The following is a 20536-nucleotide window of genomic DNA, read 5'->3' as shown; positions in this document are numbered from 1 at the left end:
TCAAAAATTAAAAGCAGTTTGCCCAATGAGACATCAAACTCTCACAGCGAGAGGTTTGTCAAACCGCAAACAAGAGAGTGATTTCTGGCTGCACTTGTATCGGTGAGTTAGAAATCAGCAAAGCCAAGGAGACGCAGATGAACATCTTCAAATCTTTCTGTTACAATTAAGACTCCGAATGACTTGGAGAATTATCTATGGTTTTTCCAGCTTCAGCAATACTATAGATCTCGTCTTTAATTGAAACTGCTGAGGAATTTAAAACTCCCCTGGACTTGACACTAAAAACTATTTTATTTTTTTAGTCTCCAAAACAATTTCTGTTTTTTGCATATTTGGAGACTAGTGGGCAGAGAACTTTTTGCAAATTGGTCGCTACCTCTTTATCCCTTTCCATAAGATGAAAGTCAAATGGGTCAGAAAAGAGTCGGCCAAGCGAAAAAATGCATGAAAGGGACAAACATGATTAATATATTTGCTACGAATTGCCTTTGAGAGCTATTAACAATGATTTTCTGAAAAGTGTTTTGTAAGTCATTTATGATAAAAACTTTTCTACTCTAACTCATTTGTAATGAGAATCAGAGATGATGACATTACGTCACATAACAGCAGCTGAAGTGCGCCATCAACAAAGAGAGAGAGAAAGAGAGAGAGAGACAGAGAGAGAGAGAGAGAGAGAGAGAGAGAGAGAGAGAGAGAAAGAAATAGAAGGTAAGAAAAAGAGGGAGAGAGAGAGAGAGAGAAAAATAAAACGTAAACAAAAAGGAGAAGGAACGAAACCCTAACCGACAAAAGAGAAAGTGAGACAAGATCATATTCATGATGAGATGCAACTCTGCAACTTCTAGTTTTCTAGCTTTGTTGGTAAATAAATCATATAGAAGAAACTGAAAAAGGCATAATTAAAAACAAAAGTTCTCAACTTCGCGGTGAAAAAAGTTCAAAATAATTTTTGGTCTCAAAACTTTTGTCAAGTAACCCATCTCCAAGACCTAAAAGTCTTGTTGGCCGTAATAATTTAAAAAATGTTGGAAAAATTTGAAAACAATATCAAATTTAAACAAAAATCTCGCTAAAATACGAGAAAAAATTATCTAAAGACTCACTTCATTGTGTCCAAAGACTATCCAGTATCCCTGTTTCAAACCTGGAACAGTCTAATTGGCTCGTAAAGATCCATACACTCGGATCATGATAAAAATTTTACAAAAATTCGAAAAATTTTTTGGACAAAATTCAAAAACATGAAAAAAGTTGCAAATGTTTTAGAAAGTTGCCTAAAGTTGTGATTTTAAATTCCTGAAAAACATTATTTTGCATCTATAAATTGTGCAGCAAACTTTTTTCAAACTGTCGAGGAGTTTCCGGGATCTGGAGCCCAGAGAAATCTAAAAACTGACAACAAAAATCAAAAACCTAATAAAAATGCAAGTTTTATAAATAAGAAAGTACTAAAACTTGTTATATTAAAAAATTAACAATAAATCCCTGACCATTAATCTTTTTCCAGTAGCTTATTATCAAAACCAAACGATAGTTTTTTGACCCTTAAAAGTCAAAAACTGAAAAAAATGGCAAAAATTGTCAAAAAACGCTAAAGTTTGTGAAGTTAAAATCTTGCAAGACATTCTACTAAATCTAAAATTTAAACAGTAACCTTTTTTCATACCCTAGAGGAGAATTTTTGAGGATGGGTCTGGAAATTTCCGATTGAAGAAAAATAAATGTCAAAAAAATTGAAAAAAATATCAGGTTCTGTCGAAAAATGCTAAAATTCGTGATGTTAAAATGTTGAAAGCATTCTTTTCCCACTAAAAACTATGCCGCAACCTATTATTAAAAAATGGAGGAGTTTCTTTGACACCTAGGGCTAAAAAAATCAAAAAATGTCAAAAAACTATCAAGAATTTTGAAAATATTGCGCAAAAAAGCATATATTTGCGTGTTTCACTCAATTTTGCGTGTTGAAACGGCTTTCACTCCATAAGTTTAAGTCTCTTAAACAGTTTCGGTGAATCGCATGATCTCAGATTAGTCAACTGAAACGCTCTATGAGTGCTTAAAGCCCGCTGGGCGCTACCTGTTTATCCCGTTTCTGAGGACAAAAAGTCAAAAGCGTTTGACGAAAAATCAGTCAAGCGAAAGATCGCATAAAAAGAAAGACCGAGATGACTAATATAACCGCTAAAAATTTCGTTTGAGAGCAATTAGTGACCATCCTGACTGTGTCATGCCATTTAACTAAGGATACGCTAACAGTTTCAAAATCATCGGAACAAATTCTCTGACACCCGCAATTGACTTTAGAAAAATTTTGCAGTAGTGTGAGAATTACTACACATCTTTAAATCACAGCAAACGGCTAAAAGGCGAGCAAAATATGAATTTTTAGGAATACAGTACTGGATTGAAAAATAGGATATGAGATCTGGGCTTTCTTGTATTGGATAATTTTTCTTCTAGATAAAATTCCAAAAATCGATAGCAAAAGGCACTCAAAGCCCTCCTCACGTTGAAGCGAATTTTATCAAACACTACTTTCTTGAATGAGGGAAACGCATTCAGTAGATATATAGTGCCAGCTATTAGGTATGCATCTTTACTGTGGAAGCTTAACAAGTATGAACCTATTGTACTCAAAAGCGGCCAACGCAAAGCAGTTAGATAGCTTCTCGGCACCATTAGTCTTAGCTACAGAACTGCTCTGTTGACACTTTGCGTCCTACCAATATCACTTCAACAAGACTTTCGTGTGATTCTTCTATTTGATAAAATACTGCGTGGTAGCGTTCACATAGACGTTTATATTAAATATCACAATCCAGGATGTGGGTTGCACACGTGCACAAAGAACGCGAAAATTTACTTGTGACGGCTTTTGCCTAATTGTTATGCTGAACCTTAACTTTGTGCTCTTAAATTGCTTCGGTTGTTTAATGATTCTCGTAAGGCTCACTGAAATAGAAAAAAGATGAGTCAAACGAGATGGGTCACAATTGAAACAACTCGGCAACCGATTCGGGCAAGAAAGAGGAGGGCAGCAACCCTCCTGTGGAGTTTACTGGCCCCCAGGTTGTCGAAAATGACTGCAAAATCTGGACAATCATCTGCGTGAGGACAATAGTTCCCAAAAATTCCTTCATAAAACCCTTCTTATGTGGTTTTTGTGTTATTAAGGAACTGACAAAATCGTTGCTCTGGTGTGGATGACCTGTCTTCTGTAATAAAGGCTGACAGCATTATCAAATGCGGGCACAGGAAAAATGTGCATATCTTTGGTGTTGATGAGAAGCAGGTGCGGATGTATTCGTAAAAATGGTGAGTGTAGCTGTGAAGACCAGTGTCGTAATCACTTCAATTGCTGTTTGTAAATGTCATCACTTACCAAGTGGATTTATAGGCCTAAAGCCGATAATTGCCAAGTTTATCAGCCGTGATACTAAACAACAGCTGGTGAAGAAAAAGTATAAATTAAAAACCATTAATTTTCGGTAATTACGACAAAACCCTAATCCGTGCCAAGATAGCTATTGAATTGAGGACGAAGGAAATTGCTGTAATGTTTTCATTGTTAATGTGAAAATTATTGCCGTTATGCGGGACAATGAAAATTTTGGATTCGAAAGTCTGTATAAGATCCAAAAGTTGGATAGTGAGCCATCTTCTGAAATGTATGTAAGAGAGTGTAAAAAAATTGCTTTTCGAAACCTAGGGATATGTGACGCATCAATTTTTGCATTGACGTTTCTCTTGCGTGCTGAAACACATTTGAACCGCTGTTTTGACGTCGAGTAAAATAGGGGCTCTGAAACTAAATAAAAAAATTCATAAAAATTTTGGAGAAATTTAAACAAAATTTACGCGTTGCTCGTATTAATTTCCAAAACGTATAAAAAAAGTAAGCGGTTGAAGTCCTTTGTTAATGGCATGGGAAATAATGCCATTGTGGGTATGTCAGAAAGTTTGAAGACGGCAGACGATAAATCGTATGTATGGAGTGTAGCTCCAAATTTTTGCAAACTACATTCATTATGTGATAGAAGTGCTATAAACTCAAAAAAAATAATAGGGTGTTGGATTTTTTTTGTGCCGTTTAAATTTGCTCCAACGGAACCTCAGGATTTAACACTGTTTGATTAATCAAAATACCCACCATTGTTGGTTGAATGATTGTGAATTCTTCCAAACAACTGCAGGTCTAAAATGCTTTTGGATATAACATACAACCCTCTTTAGTTATATCAAAATAAATTCCTTGATCAATTTCTGACCAATACAGACAATTCATCTTGCAAATCCATTCGCCTCATAAGTTCCCGCTCATAATATGCAGTCATAGGTTCTAACCCAGAGTTTCATTAGCTATTGCAAACGTTTCTACGCGTGTATGTAAGACAACCAGAAATCACCTTGATTACCCTTGAACGGAAAGTGTTGCCAAAGATAGAGGCTTTGTATTTGACAGTCATTCAAAAACCTACCACTTTGATTCTGTATTTTTTTTACTCGAGTGACCCTTGCAAACAAAAGAGCACCATATTAAAAAGATTCGATAGGAAAAAATATAAATCCTGTTTCGCAAAGCATTGGCAGATATGCCATGTTTCAATGTGTTTGAGTGCTCAAATCCCAATGAAATGTTTAACATGTTTGTTTATCCTGTATCAAGTGCAGTGAAAAAGCATGCACCGCTTAAGAACGCATTTTTTTGAAAAACTCCAAAACTGATCAAAGAAACGTGGTTTGACGAGGAATGCAAAAAATTACTGCGTGAACGTCAAACAGCGTAACAATGTTTTATTTCGAATTCATCGCCACAAAATTGATACCAATACAGTAGGCTTCAAAAAAAACTGTCCAATGAACTGAATGAAAAACACGAGAAGCTCTCCTGCATTTGTTTCTGTCCATTGTTACTGCGAAATATCGCTTGGGCTTTATCAATAATGTTATGGGGGTAACTAAGCTAGCTGTATATTTTAATGAAGTAAAAAATTCGTTAAGTGATATGTTTGTTGGCAAAAAAATTGCCGAATATTTTATCTTTGTATTCTCAAATCTAGAGTAACAATTTTGTAAGAAAATTAAAGCAACACAATGTTTCCATGTTGGCGGCTGGTCATTTGATTTTTGGCCAATATCAGAAAAAAGTTGTTTTGATGTCATCAGAGAGCTAAATCCCAACAAACCCACTGATTGCTGTAAAGCATGCGCTTATGCTAGTAAGACATCGAAGACTCTGTTGTCCTAACTCGATCATTAATTTTTTAAAGTATCAGAAAAAAATTGCTCAAAGAAATCATATAAAAATTATTTTGAGAGTAAGAAAATCTGACCTGTTGTTTATCAGCATACCTATTTTGTTTTTCATTGAATCCGTCCAATTGAAAGTGATAAAAGTAATATTGTTCATGCCGTTTTAATCGATTTATCTAAGGCTTCCACCAATTAATAACTAACACTCCAAATCCTTTTGAGAAAATTTTAATCTCTAAAATTTTCACCATCTGCATAACAGTTCAACAAGTTTGTGTTAAGTAAGTTGTATCGAATGGATTGCGCTAAAAATAGGTCCTCCCCATTGGAATGTTTTAGGACCACATCGCTTCAATTTATATATAAATGACCTACCGCAGCAATTAAGTGAAAGTGGTAATCTTTTGCATTATGCAGATGAATGTTTATTGTTTTATAGTCACAAAACGTCCTATAATGCTTGCAAGTCTTTCCAAAAACAACCTTAAAAGTTCGGAAAATTACTTTTGTATCAATGGTGTAAACTTGAATGCCAAAAATTAATTTTCTTACATTCGCGCGCAAAAGTGATAACAGGCTCAATAATTCTGAGACTGTAGTTGTTGGAACAGCAATAAAAAAAATCAAACCAGTGTAAACACTTTGGTGTTACTAAAGAGAGTCAGTCACCTTCTGTTTCAAACGCAAGTGAAAAAAGTTTTGAAAAATATGGCTGTTGGCATCAAAATCATTGAAACTGTACAACATAGATTTCCCATCACATTATTATACATGCTTTTTCATGCAATTGTCTTTGGTCATTTAGAGTAATTGAATTGGGCTTTCAAATGTGTAATTTTTGTTCTTGTATCAAGTCGGCAAATGACTTTAGAAAACAAAAATTAAAATCGATGTAAAACAGCTGATCAAGTTGAAACTCATTACTTCCAAAACATTAGAAAGATGAAAAAAACATTTCATTACCAGCCTCAATTATCTACCGACAGCAAAAAGATTATGAAGCGCGCTAACCAAGTAAACTTTATAGGGAATATTCTATCTGTTTCTTCCTCCAAATCATTATTTAATCATTTATCGTTGAAGTGGAACTCACTTTGTACCTGAGAGATAAAAGTTTGAAAGTATTCAAAATTCGACCGAAAAATTTTTGATAGAAGTGTCAACAGTGGTTCCTATCCAAAAAGTTAGCACATGGCATAACTTCGGCATCAAATGACCTGTGACGAGTTAATTTTCAATAAAAAACTATTTGTGTTTTTACATAAATTATATACACTTATTGTACTTTTACCAAAAGCTAACTCTATAAACTAATATAGTGTTATCCCTCTCAATGAAAAAGTGCTAATATGATTTCCGGACCAGAGCAATTTAACGAGCTAATATCTGCAATGATTTTCTCAGTTGTGACATCATCTTTGATGAGTAATATAAGAAGAAGCATCAACATCTCGACCAGTAGTTTTTCAAACAGAATTACGAAGAAAAAGAGTCCTGCACATGGCTAGTAATATATAGATGTTCAAACTGCAAAGAGTTGAATGAAATAGAATTAATAAACTGAGACAAAAATTGATATATATATGTACATTTTTAACACCCAGATATAGCTATTGTTTGTCCAGAAGCCTTTATCATCTCTATTATTATTATTATTGTTATTATTATTATTATTATTATTATTATTATTATTATTATTATTATTATTATTATTATTATTATTATTATTATTATTATTATTATTAATATTGAAAACAGAAAAAAACTTTTGTTACATTAATCAAAAAATAATATACATGTGATGATACATATCAAACATTTATAACGCTCTGCTTCAATAAATTTAGAAAAAACGCTGAATTCAGTTTTTTAGCGCTTTTAGAAATAGTTATAAAACGACAAACAAAAAACATTTTAAGATAACATCTATCGATAGCTATTACGCGAAATTTTAATATCAAATAGGTCAGTACTGAACATGACAACAATCCGAGACACATTAAAGTGCATGGCAACTGTGGCAACATTTTAACGCATTTGAGAAAAAATGTTGTACATTTTTCTTGTTTTGATGTCTTTGTTTCTTTGCTAAAATTTTTTTTGTTGTCTCTAAAATTTTCACCATCTGCATAACAGTTCAACAAGTTTGTGTTAAGGAAGTTGTATCGAATGGATTGCGCTAAAAATAGGTCCTCCCAATTGGAATGTTTTAGGACCACATGGCTTCAACTTATATATAAATGACCTACCACAGCAATTAAGTGAAAGTGGTAATCTTTTGCTTTATGCAGATGAATGTTTATTGTTTTATAGTCACAAAACGTCCTATAATGCTTGCAAGTCTTTCCAAAAACAACCTTAAAAGTTCGGAAAATTACTTTTGTATCAATGGTGTAAACTTGAATGCCAAAAATTAATTTTCTTACATTCGCGCGCAAAAGTGATAACAGGCTCAATAAATCTGAGACTGTAGTTGTTGGAACAGCAATAAAAAAATCAAACCAGTGTAAACACTTTGGTGTTACTAAAGAGAGTCAGTCACCTTCTGTTTCAAACGCAAGTGAAAAAAGTTTTGAAAAATATGGCTGTTGGCATCAAAATCATTGAAACTGTACAACATAGATTTCCCATCACACTATTATACATGCTTTTTCATGCAATTGTCTTTGGTCATTTAGAGTAATTGAATTGGGCTTTCAAATGTGTAATTTTTGTTCTTGTATCAAGTCGGCAAATGACTTTAGAAAACAAAAATTAAAATCGATGTTTACATAAATTATATACACTTATTGTACTTTTACCAAAAGCTAACTCTATAAACTAATATAGTGTTATCCCTCTCTATGAAAAAGTGCTAATATGATTTCCGGACCAGAGCAATTTAACGAGCAAATATCTGCAATGATTTTCTCAGTTGTGACATCATCTTTGATGAGTAATATAAGAAGAAGCATCAACATCTCGACCAGTAGTTTTTCAAACAGAATTACGAAGAAAAAGTGTCCTGCACATGGCTAGTAATATATAGATGTTCAAACTGCAAAGAGGTGAATGAAATGGAATTAATAAACTGAGACAAAAATTGACATATATATGTACATTTTTAACACCCAGATATAGCTATTGTTTGTCCAGAAGCCTTTATCATCTCTATTATTATTATTATTGTTATTATTATTATTATTATTATTATTATTATTATTATTATTATTATTATTATTATTGAAAACAGAAAAAAACTTTTGTTACATTAATCAAAAAATAATATACATGTGATGATACATATCAAACATTTATAACGCTCTGCTTCAATAAATTTAGAAAAAACGCTGAATTCAGTTTTTTAGCGCTTTTAGAAATAATTATAAAACGACAAACAAAAAACATTTTAAGATAACATCTATCGATAGCTATTACGCGAAATTTTAATATCAAATAGGTCAGTACTGAACATGACAACAATCCGAGACACATTAAAGTGCATGGCAACTGTGGCAACATTTGAACGCATTTGAGAAAAAATGTTGTACATTTTTCTTGTTTTGATGTCTTTGTTTCTTTGCTAAAATTTTTTTGTTGTCTTCAAAATCTGATCTTTAGATCTAAATCAAAAAGTTGCAACCGCGATTAAAGATACTATATTCAAGAAATGAAGTTTTTGGTTAAGGTCGCAAAAGTAGGTTTTTTTCTGATTCACTGTATTTTCGTACTGGGACAGCTGTTGTCTGTATTTGTGGGTAACCTTCTATTTATCAATTTGCAAAAGAAAAATTGATTTGTTGTCTAGAATCTGTCTGATAGGAAGGATGTTATACTGAATTTTTTCATCAAAGCAATGATCATAATTTTGTCTGCAGAATGCGGCTTTTCTTGCCCAGTTGAGTTGTTTTTGGAGAGTTTTTCTTCGTTTTTGGAAAAACTGATTGAAAGAACAGCAGAATAGTGCAGGTGAAAGATTTTAAGAGCATTGAGTAAAAGCAATTTTTATTGGGCAAAGGAGTTCTAATTGAATACATAGGTTCTATAGCACAGGCCAGTTTTCTCAAAATATTTTTGTTCTCATCTTCATAAGACAGTGTTTGGTCTAGATAAACTTCATGCTACTTGACTTGTTGTTTGACAACATTTTTTTGGAGAAAATATCTGTTTTTTGAGCCATTGAATCTATGTTTTGGTTCTTTTATTAACTTTTTTTTTCAGAATGTGGTATACACGGTTTTAGCTGCATCAAGCGTGAGTGCGTTATGTTCAAAATAATAGTGACGTCCGATTAAGTTATTTGAAGTGATTTATTTGCTTATGTTTGGCTGGTACTAGCGCAAAACAATAAAGTAGCATCTGGGTACTGATCTATTGTTCAATTGTCAGATATTCTTTTTCAAAATCTTTGACATAGGCGTTAAAATTAGGAAACATATAATTGTACCGAGTGGAACTCCCCTGTAAAGTTTGAGGCAATCAAAATCCGAGTTCTGAATGAATAGTTTTCTGGAGGCAATGAGTGGGAAAACTCAAAAACATTTGGTGGGAGCAATCACTTAATCCTTCTAAATTGAGCTTTAAGATTATAATTTTACCAATTCCAACGCCTTGGGGTGCGTTGCTTACGAAATCATTTTTCAAGATAATAAAAATCTTTTGCACAGTATGCTAGGACGTCAATTGTGGAATACTTTGCAGGGAAACGTTTTCATCTCCAGTGCAATTTCAACAAAATTGTCGATTTAAGAAAATTATTGAAACTTATTCAAAGGAAGTTACTAACAGCTAAAGAAGGCGAGCGATTGTAAGAACTAAATTTTTGTCTCTTGCAGGCTCAATTGTGGTATAAATGTCTTACAATAGTAGTCTCCTCTTTATTTAACTACGGTTGCTTTCGATGCTGTTTTTGACGGTGGCGTGGCACCGGAGAACAAGATATACGTATGCAGATTAGGGAACTTTGCAGCAGTGGGAAGGTAACCTTGCTTTTTTGATGACTTTGGAGGCAAAAAGGTTTGCTCCTCCACTGCATGAGAAATCCAGTTGGTTGAATAAAGGTGTCACTATGTCTCAGATCCGTTTTTCATAGTTCAGTTTTTAGTCTGTCTGCTCGTGGAGTGTACAAGCCTCTGTGGTACATTTTGGTCAGATTTTTTGCAAACGGGTTCAAACATTCCTCTTCAGAAACGTATATAAAATTTTGTTTTCCCCTAGGCCATTTGTGTGGTGTCGAATTGAGCAACATTTTTGGTGGAGGTCTTTTGGTTAGCGAAGGGTTCAAATTTCAAAGTCTGAAGAGATGGTTCAATCTCTAAACCATCTCATACATCACCAAAACGATTGGCGATAGAATAGCGGAAGTCGTCAAAACTGACATAAGGGTAGCCAGCCTTCGGACAATGTAGAGCATGCGCAAATGAAGAAACCTCTCCGCAAGCAAACTTTGAGGGGGCCGTATTCTGTAACCATCCATATTTAAGTGCATTTTCATCTCAAAATTTTAAAACTTTTATCTCTTCACTGGCAATGTATATAGAAGCTAGCTCCTTTTTCCGAGGCTAAATTTCTATTTGTATTTCTAATTGTTGTATCGCTCAACAATGCAGCGGTCGGTTTAGATCTCCGGTATTCGCAACTCTTTTGAGATTTTAGCAGGATATTGAGTCAACCTTTGCGTACAGCTGGGGAGAGTTGCCTTCTTTATTTATGGTTGAGTAGACCAGAGGACCTAGTATTGATTGTATGACCTGGCTCCTAATTATCTTATCCAACCTTTTGAAAAGAATATGGGAGTAGGTTATGGTTCTATTTATAAAAGACAGCTCATGTTGCACAGAATTGGTAAACGCTTTGGAGACTTTTTAGTGAGATTTTTGAATGTTTACCTAATTGTTTCAGGAAGTTCTTGTTCTTAATTTTTTTTCTGTTCTAGAAATTGAGGGAAGAAAAATTTGTTTCGATATCCGAGACAAAGACTCGGTGTCTCGTGTAGTTTCTCGTCGCATTTATCGAACTATTTGTTTTCAGGCGTTATTACGGTTTTTTGTTAAAACGAAAAAGTGGCAGTTTATAAAACTGTATCCGAGGTATCATATACTTTCGGAAGCGAAAATCTCAGCTTGTTAATTCACCCCGAAGATCCCATCAACTGCAGATCTTTTTTGGCCTATGTTTGTGCAGTCAATGTGGCGGTTGAGAGGCCTAATTTTTTTCCAGGCATTGCTATGGCAAGCAGTTCAAGCTGAGTTATGCCTTCTTCTGATTTTGACGTCAGATTTATATTTAAAAATATCTATACTTTTTTAAAGATTTTAGAAGCGCTACGTGCGAAAAAGGGCAAAATTTTTGTGTACTATGATGGCAATTCCGCAGTTTAAGGGTCTCAGTAGGCTTGACAGAACTGCTCAGCAAATTTGAATACTTTTCAATTCTTACCGATTATGTAAAGGGTTTACTTATAACTGATTTAACTGAAAGTTTGTGGTTCTTGTGTGGCCATCAGCAGTGGCTGGATACATATACCATTGAACAAGTTCCCGAGTGGCTCTAAGGCTCTTAGGGGCGACGTTTATGACGGGATCCCTCAGAGCGTAAGTAATGGCCACTTTGCTCTACGAAGATACAGCCCTATCTTTTGTGAAGATCTTTCCAAAATGAACAGGTGTACTGATTTCTTTCCTTTTATTTGCTTTTGTTGTTAGTTAGTATAGTACACAATCCCGTACCACTTGTAACATAGGATTTTAACCGTCGCAACAATGCGATTAATGTTTTTCTGATTAATTTGTTAATGATGTCTTCAAACGTCAGGTTTCTTACCAGTAGATACTTTATGTAGAGGAAACTCCTGGCGAAGCACAGATAGCTGTAGACTAATGTTGTTGCGATCGAGTGATTTCTCGAAAGGGTTTCTTTCTTTACATTTTTTCAGTTTATGTCTAACCAAATTACAAGAATAAATCAGGCATCTTATTTTGAAGTGCAAAGCAGAACGAAAAATACTGAAAAGCTATCTTGCTAATCAGTATGAACAAACAATTTTTCATATAGCGGGAACGTTTTTACACAATGAGCAAATAAAAGCATTTACAAAGATGAATGAAATAAGTCTCTCAATTTAGAGAGTAAAATAGAGACTAAATTAAGACATCGAATAAGATTTACTCTACCAAATATAGATCACGCATGACAAACAACTCTATTGTCTCCCTATGTGCCAATTATCGTAGAGCAGCAAAAGGGCTGAATCACTTTTAAAAATTTTCCAAGCTTCTTGACAAATGTTTCTCTGCTAATCAATAGTTTTGGTCAATTGAAGCCTGATGGCGAGTGGGCGATTTGATAGTTATTAAAGATTCATGTCTTTTTTCTTACAAATCTAGTTAACGCAAGAGGATGACGGTAAAAAGAGCTCTTTCACACATTTTCTAACTTTTCCGAGCCAAAAAACGCAAAATTTTATACGATTGGCGTTGAATGCGTGTTGAATGCGCTTGAGCGAATATCTTACGAAAATTCAATGCATTCAACGCCAATCTTATATATTTTGCGTTGACTTTAGCGTAGGTCTTAATTAAATTCTACGCATTCACAGCAAATCTTTAAAAAATTTGCGCTGAATTTAGCGTAGACTTTACATATTTTGCGCAGAATTTAGCCTTGATCTTACATAATATTTTTGTGTAGTTTAGCGTTGATCTAACAAATATTTGAACTCCTGAAATAATAATACAGGGATCTTCAATTTGTTCACCTGTTTTTAGGAAGAGAACAATGGTTTTTCCCATTATAGCCAATGGCCGAGGTTAATTATAGTTTTAGCCCACCCCCCCCTCCCCCCGGGTCGAGGAAAAATCGGAAATATATGTAAGATAAGCGGTGAAAAATTGTTTCGTACACAATTTTGCGGTGAAATGCGGTGAAGCTATGTGATTTCACCGATAGAGTAAGCGGTGAACTTACAAAAATTTGCCACATTTCACCGCTTAAAACAAATTACCGGCCTCACACGGATTCAAGCATCTCACCTCCTGTATGTCACCCACTTCTTCTTCCACTGCCCCACCTCTCACTAAACACTAGCATAATTGATTTGAATTTAAATCAAGTTCACTCTACTATTTGTAAATCATTCGCGTTGAATTTTTGTAAGATTAGGGGTGAAATTACAAATGTTAGCGGTGAAATGTGGCGATTTTTTGTAAGTTCACCGCTTATCTTACATAACTTGGACACTTTTGCACAGCGGTGATTTTATGTTAATTTCACCGCTAATTTCAGCGGTGAAATTTTGTAATTTCACCGCTAACAGGCAATAAAGTTTTTTTCACCGCATTCACCGCTTGATTTACTTAATTTCACCGAATTCACCCCTTATATTACAAAATTTTCCGCATTCACCGCAATCTTACAAAGTTTTGCGTTGAATGGTGGTGACACTTCGACCCCCCCCCCCCCCCAGTAATATACCATAATGTAAGCAAAATATACTACAACGGAGGCTAAATTTTGTGCGTATAAATTTGTGTGAGTGTGTGTGTGTGTGTTTTCGTGTGTGTGCAGCCTTTCAAATTTACCACTTGACATAAAATTCCGTCTGTAGTGATATTCGACAAGTGACCCTTTCGTCTCAACTATTAGTAGTTGTCGATTATTTTTTTGCAATCCGACTTGTATACATCTATACATAAAAAATTTTTGTTTTTTGTTTTTCCTAATAATATCAGATGTTGCTAAAGAGGCCTAAACAACGTCTCACAATTTACATTATTCAATGTTCTAAAATTTGCCGCGTAATAATTTTTCTCTCACTTGAAATAGGCATTTCTTATATCACAAAATTATAAACCATAATTTTCCCTTTCATTTCCCTTTTATTACCATCTAAAAGTTTAATACTGGACAAGCAATAAATGTTATATTATTGTTGAAATCATTATTTATGTAAATTTTGTTGACTTAGCATCACCGCCTCAGTGGTTTACTAAAACACGCGAAATTTTGCATCAATACAATTAAATTTAAACTGATTCAGCAAAAGTTTTGCTTGCTAATTTTTTTGCCTGGCACATAATTTAACTCCCGCTATTTATCGCAATGAAATTATGATAAACTTTTTATACCAGACACAATTGAACTGAAAAAATTGCACAGCAAATGTGAAGTATATTTAACAATGCATAGATTTAAGTTTATTTTCATTGTTCTGTCTATTTTTGCTCCGGCTTTATGGAGTTTTTATTCATCAAGAAATGCCAAATTTGTGAATCGAATATCGGTTGAGCAGCCAAGATATTTAGTCCCCAAACTCGGAAAGCCTTTGTAAGTTTCCATTTGGTCATTTTTAGAGCGTCGAACAGTCAAAGGAATGTAAACTCATTAATTAATGTGCACTAATTAATTTGGATGTTTGTTTGCTCAATTCCTGTGCAAACGCACGTCAGCAAAAATCATACATTGATAACTATTAGCATGAAAGAGAGAGTCAAAATCATTTGCAACAAAAATCTGATATTTCAGAAAACTTTTGGATTAAACTAACTGTTGAATGTGTTTGAACAAAAACTGTGCCAAAAGTAACAAAAAAACTTCAATGCTTTGTAAAAAAATTGTCGATAATGACTTCTTTATTAGAATTTTATTCAGTCTTATAACGCTAAAAAAAAAGTTATGCCTTAAAATAGGATCTTTTCTGTTTTTACTACTGGTAAATTATATAGGCTTATTACTGGTAATATTTGATAAATCAAAGAATTTAGAACAATTAAGTGTCAGATGTTTTAATTGCAAATATTTGCAGTAGTTGTAAAAGCCACAAAACAACAACTGCAATAGTGATTTTGAGATTTCAAAAAAAATAATAGTTTTTGTTTTTTATATAATCCGTAATGAAAACAATCAGTACAAACAAAAAATTGTCTCTAAAAGTGTTTAATCAAAATAAATAAACTGAAGAATTCATATGAAAATAACCATTAGGAAGGACTAGGAAAGACAATTTGATTAATAAATGGTTTTGGATCTAGTCTTTGATCTTTTTCGGAATGTAGATTTAAAAAGAATGTCAAAATCTCATAGACAATTTCTTTTATGTTCACTTATTTGTTTATTTATTATCAAACCCACCCAAAAAGGTATCAAAATATTTACATCATTTCTAAAAATTTAGGTTTTCTTCGTAAAAAAGTTGGCCGGTTTGCAATCTTAAAATTCAAAACAGTAATCATATTATGAAATTGGCGCTGCAGAACAAACGTGTTCAGGAATTGATTCAATTTTTTGTTTTTACATGGAAAATTTTTAAAGTAAATCTAAAATTTTTTAACCGCAAAACATATTTGATGCGTAAAAGTCATGTTCCATCAAAATGGGGTTTTCAAATTGTCGCCTATTGTGAAATGAAGGACACTATTTGTGCTTTAAGAAGTATACTATGGGTTATTTCATTTATAACTTTTTTTTACGACTACAGATAAATAAATACAAGTTATTTTGTGAAAAGTTAATCAAACAAAATTGAATTGACGGTGCAACTCTATGACTACAAAAGTGGACAGCATTTGTTTTAAGTAGCTGCAAAGCATTAAGCTAAGAGTAGCTAAAATGCTGTACTAGCTAAATTTTTGTTTTGTAATGCTAGGCTCAAATGCAGTCTGTGACTCAAATAATGCTCATAATTTCATTTGAAAAAAAATCTGTTCATCTTTTATAACTGCTCAATAAATGTTAAGTAGAGTCATTTATTTTGATTTTTAGCAATGAGATTTAAGTTGAAATGTATGATCTCAGCAAAATGATTCAACTTGCTCTGAAAATGATTTTCATGATTTCCCCCAATTATTTTTATTGACATATGAGGCTGCGTTAGATGAAATTAAGGTCATTGTGGAATAGCTACAGAGCTATATAAAAGACCGTTGTTGCAAGAGGAACAAACTATTACCATCTTTTTGTTATATAAAACAATTATTTCTTTTTTCAAAGAATTAGATGTTTTAATAAAAAAATGTAATACAAAACATATCGGTATCTTTATTAACTGAACTGTTAACTGAACGATTAACTGAACTGTTTCTGGTTTTACTTTGAGGAGCCTTTAGCGGCCGATTTTGCTAATTTCGTAGGCAGCTACCATGTTTTATTTTGAAGATATTGATACTAATTTTACTATCTGAACTTGACTGATAATTTTGCTTTTTTTGTTAAGAAAGTTATAAGAACAAAATTGCGTTATAAAAAGTTTTCCTTTTACCGTATCTTTTGTATGAAAGAAACAGATGGTTGATTTAAACCAAAAAAACTACTTGACAGATTGCTTCAATAGAAAAAATTTAGCTCGAATAAATAGACAAAATCTTTTTTTAAACTCTAGAAGTATGTTTATCTCCTATCTAGTTTCTATGTAATAAGCAGAGTAGTTGTAATGAAGGAAGAAATAAACAAAAATGAAAGAAATTTTTCTTCAGAATGCCTTTTGGAATTCAAAAGGAACATTAACTTTAGCATTTCAACAAGCTTGAATAAATTTTGACCTCCTTTAATCACCTCCTTTAAATTTTTAAAATCATATATTAAAAAATTCTGATGATTGAACTAATTGATATACTTGAAGAAAACGATCGTAGAGTTATGCATAGTCCAGTAGCCGAAGAAAACTGATTACGAATAAAAATTACGACAAAAACTATTGTCTGTTTTTCTTCAATACTTTTAATTTTTTTTGTCTTGTAGGCATTGTCATATAGAAATTCACTTGATAATCCTAACAAGCAAACCGCAACAGATGATGGAGACTTATGATTTAACAATCTTGATTTCGTTTTTTATCAATGTGTCGAATGAAAAGATTTTGCATGAATGTTCCTGTTCTTCGTTTTATACTGAAGAACATATTCCTGTAGATAAGTTTTTTCTAACGGTCACATTTTTGATGCTTTGGTGTTTAGAATTTTTCTATTTTTTTAAAAGCAATCATCAGATTTTTTAACCGAATACCTTTTATTTCAATATAATTTATCAAATTTAATTTTAAAAAAGAAGAAAAACGGTCTGGATAGCTATAAATTGTCGATTGTCATCTGTTTTTGAAAGAAGAGAAGAATGATTTTTACATGTTTTAGTGACACTCATTAAAAATCCAAAGTAAATTTATTGTTTTTGTTTCAATTTTGAGTGCACTTTTGTGACAAGTACAATTTAAAGTTCCCAACAAAATTTTTCAGGAAGCATGCAAATCTTCATTATAGTAGACAGGCATTGATTATCTGTTTCATGTAGCGCAAAATAGATTATGTTTAGACACTTTGTGCATAACATAGTGGATAATTATATACTTTATACATTAATTGTCAGTTGACGGGTTGGAACATTGTGTACAAACTAACCCTAAAATTTCTCTTTGTTATTCTGGAAAACAATTGCTATATGAAAGGTTTTCGTCTTTGCCGTCTTCTAGGAGGAGTACTCTAAGAAGAGTACAAAGAATGGAAAGTAAATCGCAACTTGGTTATTTTAATTAAGAGTGAAATTTTTGACTACATCAACATTGACATTTGGTACGAGTGATATGTCTGTTCGGGTTTAGGCTTCAAGATTCTTGTAGGAAGATAAAGAGGGGTCTCGATCTGCATAAAGAAAGGCCTATTGAATATTTTCATGAAATATGTTAATTTTCCTACTTTCAAATCGAAGTTACTATCAAAACTCAAGTATAGAGACGCAACTTACTGTCGGAAAAACACAATACATTACTTTAAGTCCCCAAAAACTAGAAACAGCTAAACAGCAACACGCTGTTTTCAGGAACCAGAATGTTTTCAAGAAAAAAAGAAATCTCAAAAATTTGAATAAAAACTGCTTATAGACAAAAAACAGAAGTTATTTTGTGATGTTCATATGAAAACTTTTGTCTTGTCGATATCTGTCCATTTGCTTGCTCGCTCTTTGATTTTTTCATTTAATAGAAATAGAAGTTTTGAAATAGTTATTTTGAGTGCTGCTGTGTTGAGATGTTTTGATTGATAAGTTCTTGATTCAACAGAGCAGTTTCAACTGTTTTTCTCGAAGCTACAAAAAACGTTTCTTAATGAAATCACTCAATTTCGCCTATTTAAAAATTGGTCTAACGCACTTAGAAAAACACATTTGATGTTTTATTGATTAGTGCCAGACTTCGTTTCTACTCGGATTTGCCTCGTCTCAACTCTATCGAGTTCACTGGAGGTAATAGTTAGAGAACTACTTTTGCATTTACGAATTAATTATACACAGTTCGTACATAGTTCTCTAATTAATAGCCACACAGCGATAGTTGGGGCTATTATTGGCCTTCTCTTGGTTTTTACAATTCAAATAATATTAATTGTATTGGGGCAGTGTCTTTTTTTAAGATCTGTTCACACATTTTATTTTTTTTGAAGTCAAACTGAAGTAGCGATTTTGGTCACGCCGCAAAAAGAAACGGAGCGAAATAGTGAGTGGTTTTGCGGCGTGAATTTTTTAATGTCTGATTTTTAAGTAGAGTGAGAAAACGTTGTTTGAACAAAAATTCGATTTCTCACTAGTGATTTTTTGTTCACATGTGGCAATTTCATTTTGATGTTTACTGTTTTTTAAATTTTTTGGATCGGATTTTTTTATAAATGGTTTTCCCAGTTTACCCATAGTCCCTACTAGGTCTAGTATATTGTATAATCAGTGAAAATTCTTTGAATTGGTCGTCAGGATCCGTCCTGCTATGTTTTTGTTGCGACCATATGACGTCATAACCACTTCAAATCTGCTTTTTGTTCGTTCGTTCATGCAATTTCAACTGCATTGCGTGCGTGGCGTCATTTTTCATTCTTATTGGAGCGAGTTTTTTGTCCATTCGCGTGATTAAGTTTTTGGTCACACGTGTCTTACCTCACTCTCAAAAATGACTTCCTCACTTTGAAATTGACTTTACCTTAATTCGAGGAGATAAAGCCAACTGAATGTGTGTCACTCTAATTGAAGCTTTTTTGAGAGCAGCTAATAGAGGCAGCAAAAACTTTTGCAGATTTTTAATCAAAATATACTTCAATGAAAAGACGAATTTTTTGGTCTGTCTTTTTACTGTTTTTTTTTGAGACGGCAGATCTACAAAGCTATTGCGGCTACTTTCTGGCAACCTGCCAGCTATGTTTTTACATGTAGGTAAGTTCTAAAATACTGTCTCATCAGTTTTTAAGGACTGCCCCACATAACTCTATTTAAAAAAGTACTACGAAAATTTAGAGCTTTGATTAGTTTGATCACACAGCCTAGTGGAAACAAAACATTTGTTCCCTCTGAAATAGTTCTGTTCTGTACTAACTCGTACCAATAACAATGGAACAACTATCGTTTACATTCACGACCAATCCCACCTCAAAAAAACTTGGGTTTATTGTTTAACAGGATAATAATTCTGACGTACATGCGGAGCGGTTCAACCCTTTTGGGCGAAGTTTTCAAACAACACAAAGATGTACTCTACCTATTCGAACCCTTCAGAGTGGCGGAGAAAAGTGGAGAATCCGATTCAGAAAGCAAGGAGAAAAAATTGAATTGGCTACATAGGTTCTTGAAATGCAATTTTAACGACGTTTTCAAATGGAGCAAAGATCCGCTGATTGCCAAGAAGAAAGGGGGTTTGTCATTAGAAAAGGTGAGATTAGGGCACAAAGAGTTGCCGGGTTTAGATCTGAAATTATGAAGACTTTATAATTCTAGTAGGGCAAAGCGGGGGGGGGGGGCTTTACTGATCTAGTTAAAGTCAAGGTAAAGTCTACTCATGGGTCTCTTTATGGAAAATTAAGGTCGAATTCTGTTCATAAAGTCCTGAAAGAGCTCTGTTTAAAAAGCTTTGAAAAAATTGACTTAGACAGCAGTAGTCTTGACAATTGAAAGGGCTTGATTGTATATCTTCTATGTCAAATTTCAAGATTTTTCAACAAGCTTCGCAGGAAACTGTTCTTTTATTCCTCTACGCTATTCGGTTAATGTATTTTGAATTTGTCCAAGCAAAAATGAATCTGAAACAAATCATATCATTTTGTTCAAAGTGTTAGAATTGATGAAGTTATGATATTGACAGGTTGCAACTGTTGAACCCCCTGAACAAACATTTTCTTTCCATAATCTTGTGTAATCCAATTAATGAGCGTTAAATTGATCATCTGAGTAGCTTTTTAAGCGCTAACTAACCTTTCGAATGAAGGTGCAATCATATCAATCATGGATAGGTATCACCAAATAAGGAATGGGGCAGGGAGTTTAAAAAATCTGTGTTCAC

The 20536-nt window shown here is 33.3% G+C and overlaps 1 protein-coding gene across 1 annotated transcript in view; it reads left to right on the top strand.

Annotated features, from left to right (window-relative positions):
* The first annotated feature begins 14210 nt into the window (after nt 1-14210).
* LOC142354311 (carbohydrate sulfotransferase 5-like) overlaps nt 14211-20536 on the top strand; it is a 34007-nt gene continuing 27681 nt past the window's right edge. Inside the window, exons 1-2 of the mRNA XM_075406579.1 lie at nt 14211-14562; nt 19660-19909. Of these exons, the coding sequence (XP_075262694.1) occupies nt 14417-14562; nt 19660-19909 (396 nt within the window). The 5' untranslated portion in view covers nt 14211-14416. The remainder of the gene's footprint in view (nt 14563-19659; nt 19910-20536) is intronic.

The sequence above is a fragment of the Convolutriloba macropyga genome, chromosome 15 (genome assembly GCF_964194025.1).
Source record: "Convolutriloba macropyga chromosome 15, txConMacr16.3, whole genome shotgun sequence".
In the NCBI taxonomy this organism is placed as follows: Eukaryota; Metazoa; Xenacoelomorpha; order Acoela; family Convolutidae; genus Convolutriloba; species Convolutriloba macropyga.
Note: the sequence above shows the minus strand (reverse complement) of the source record. Positions and strands in the feature narration are given on the sequence as shown.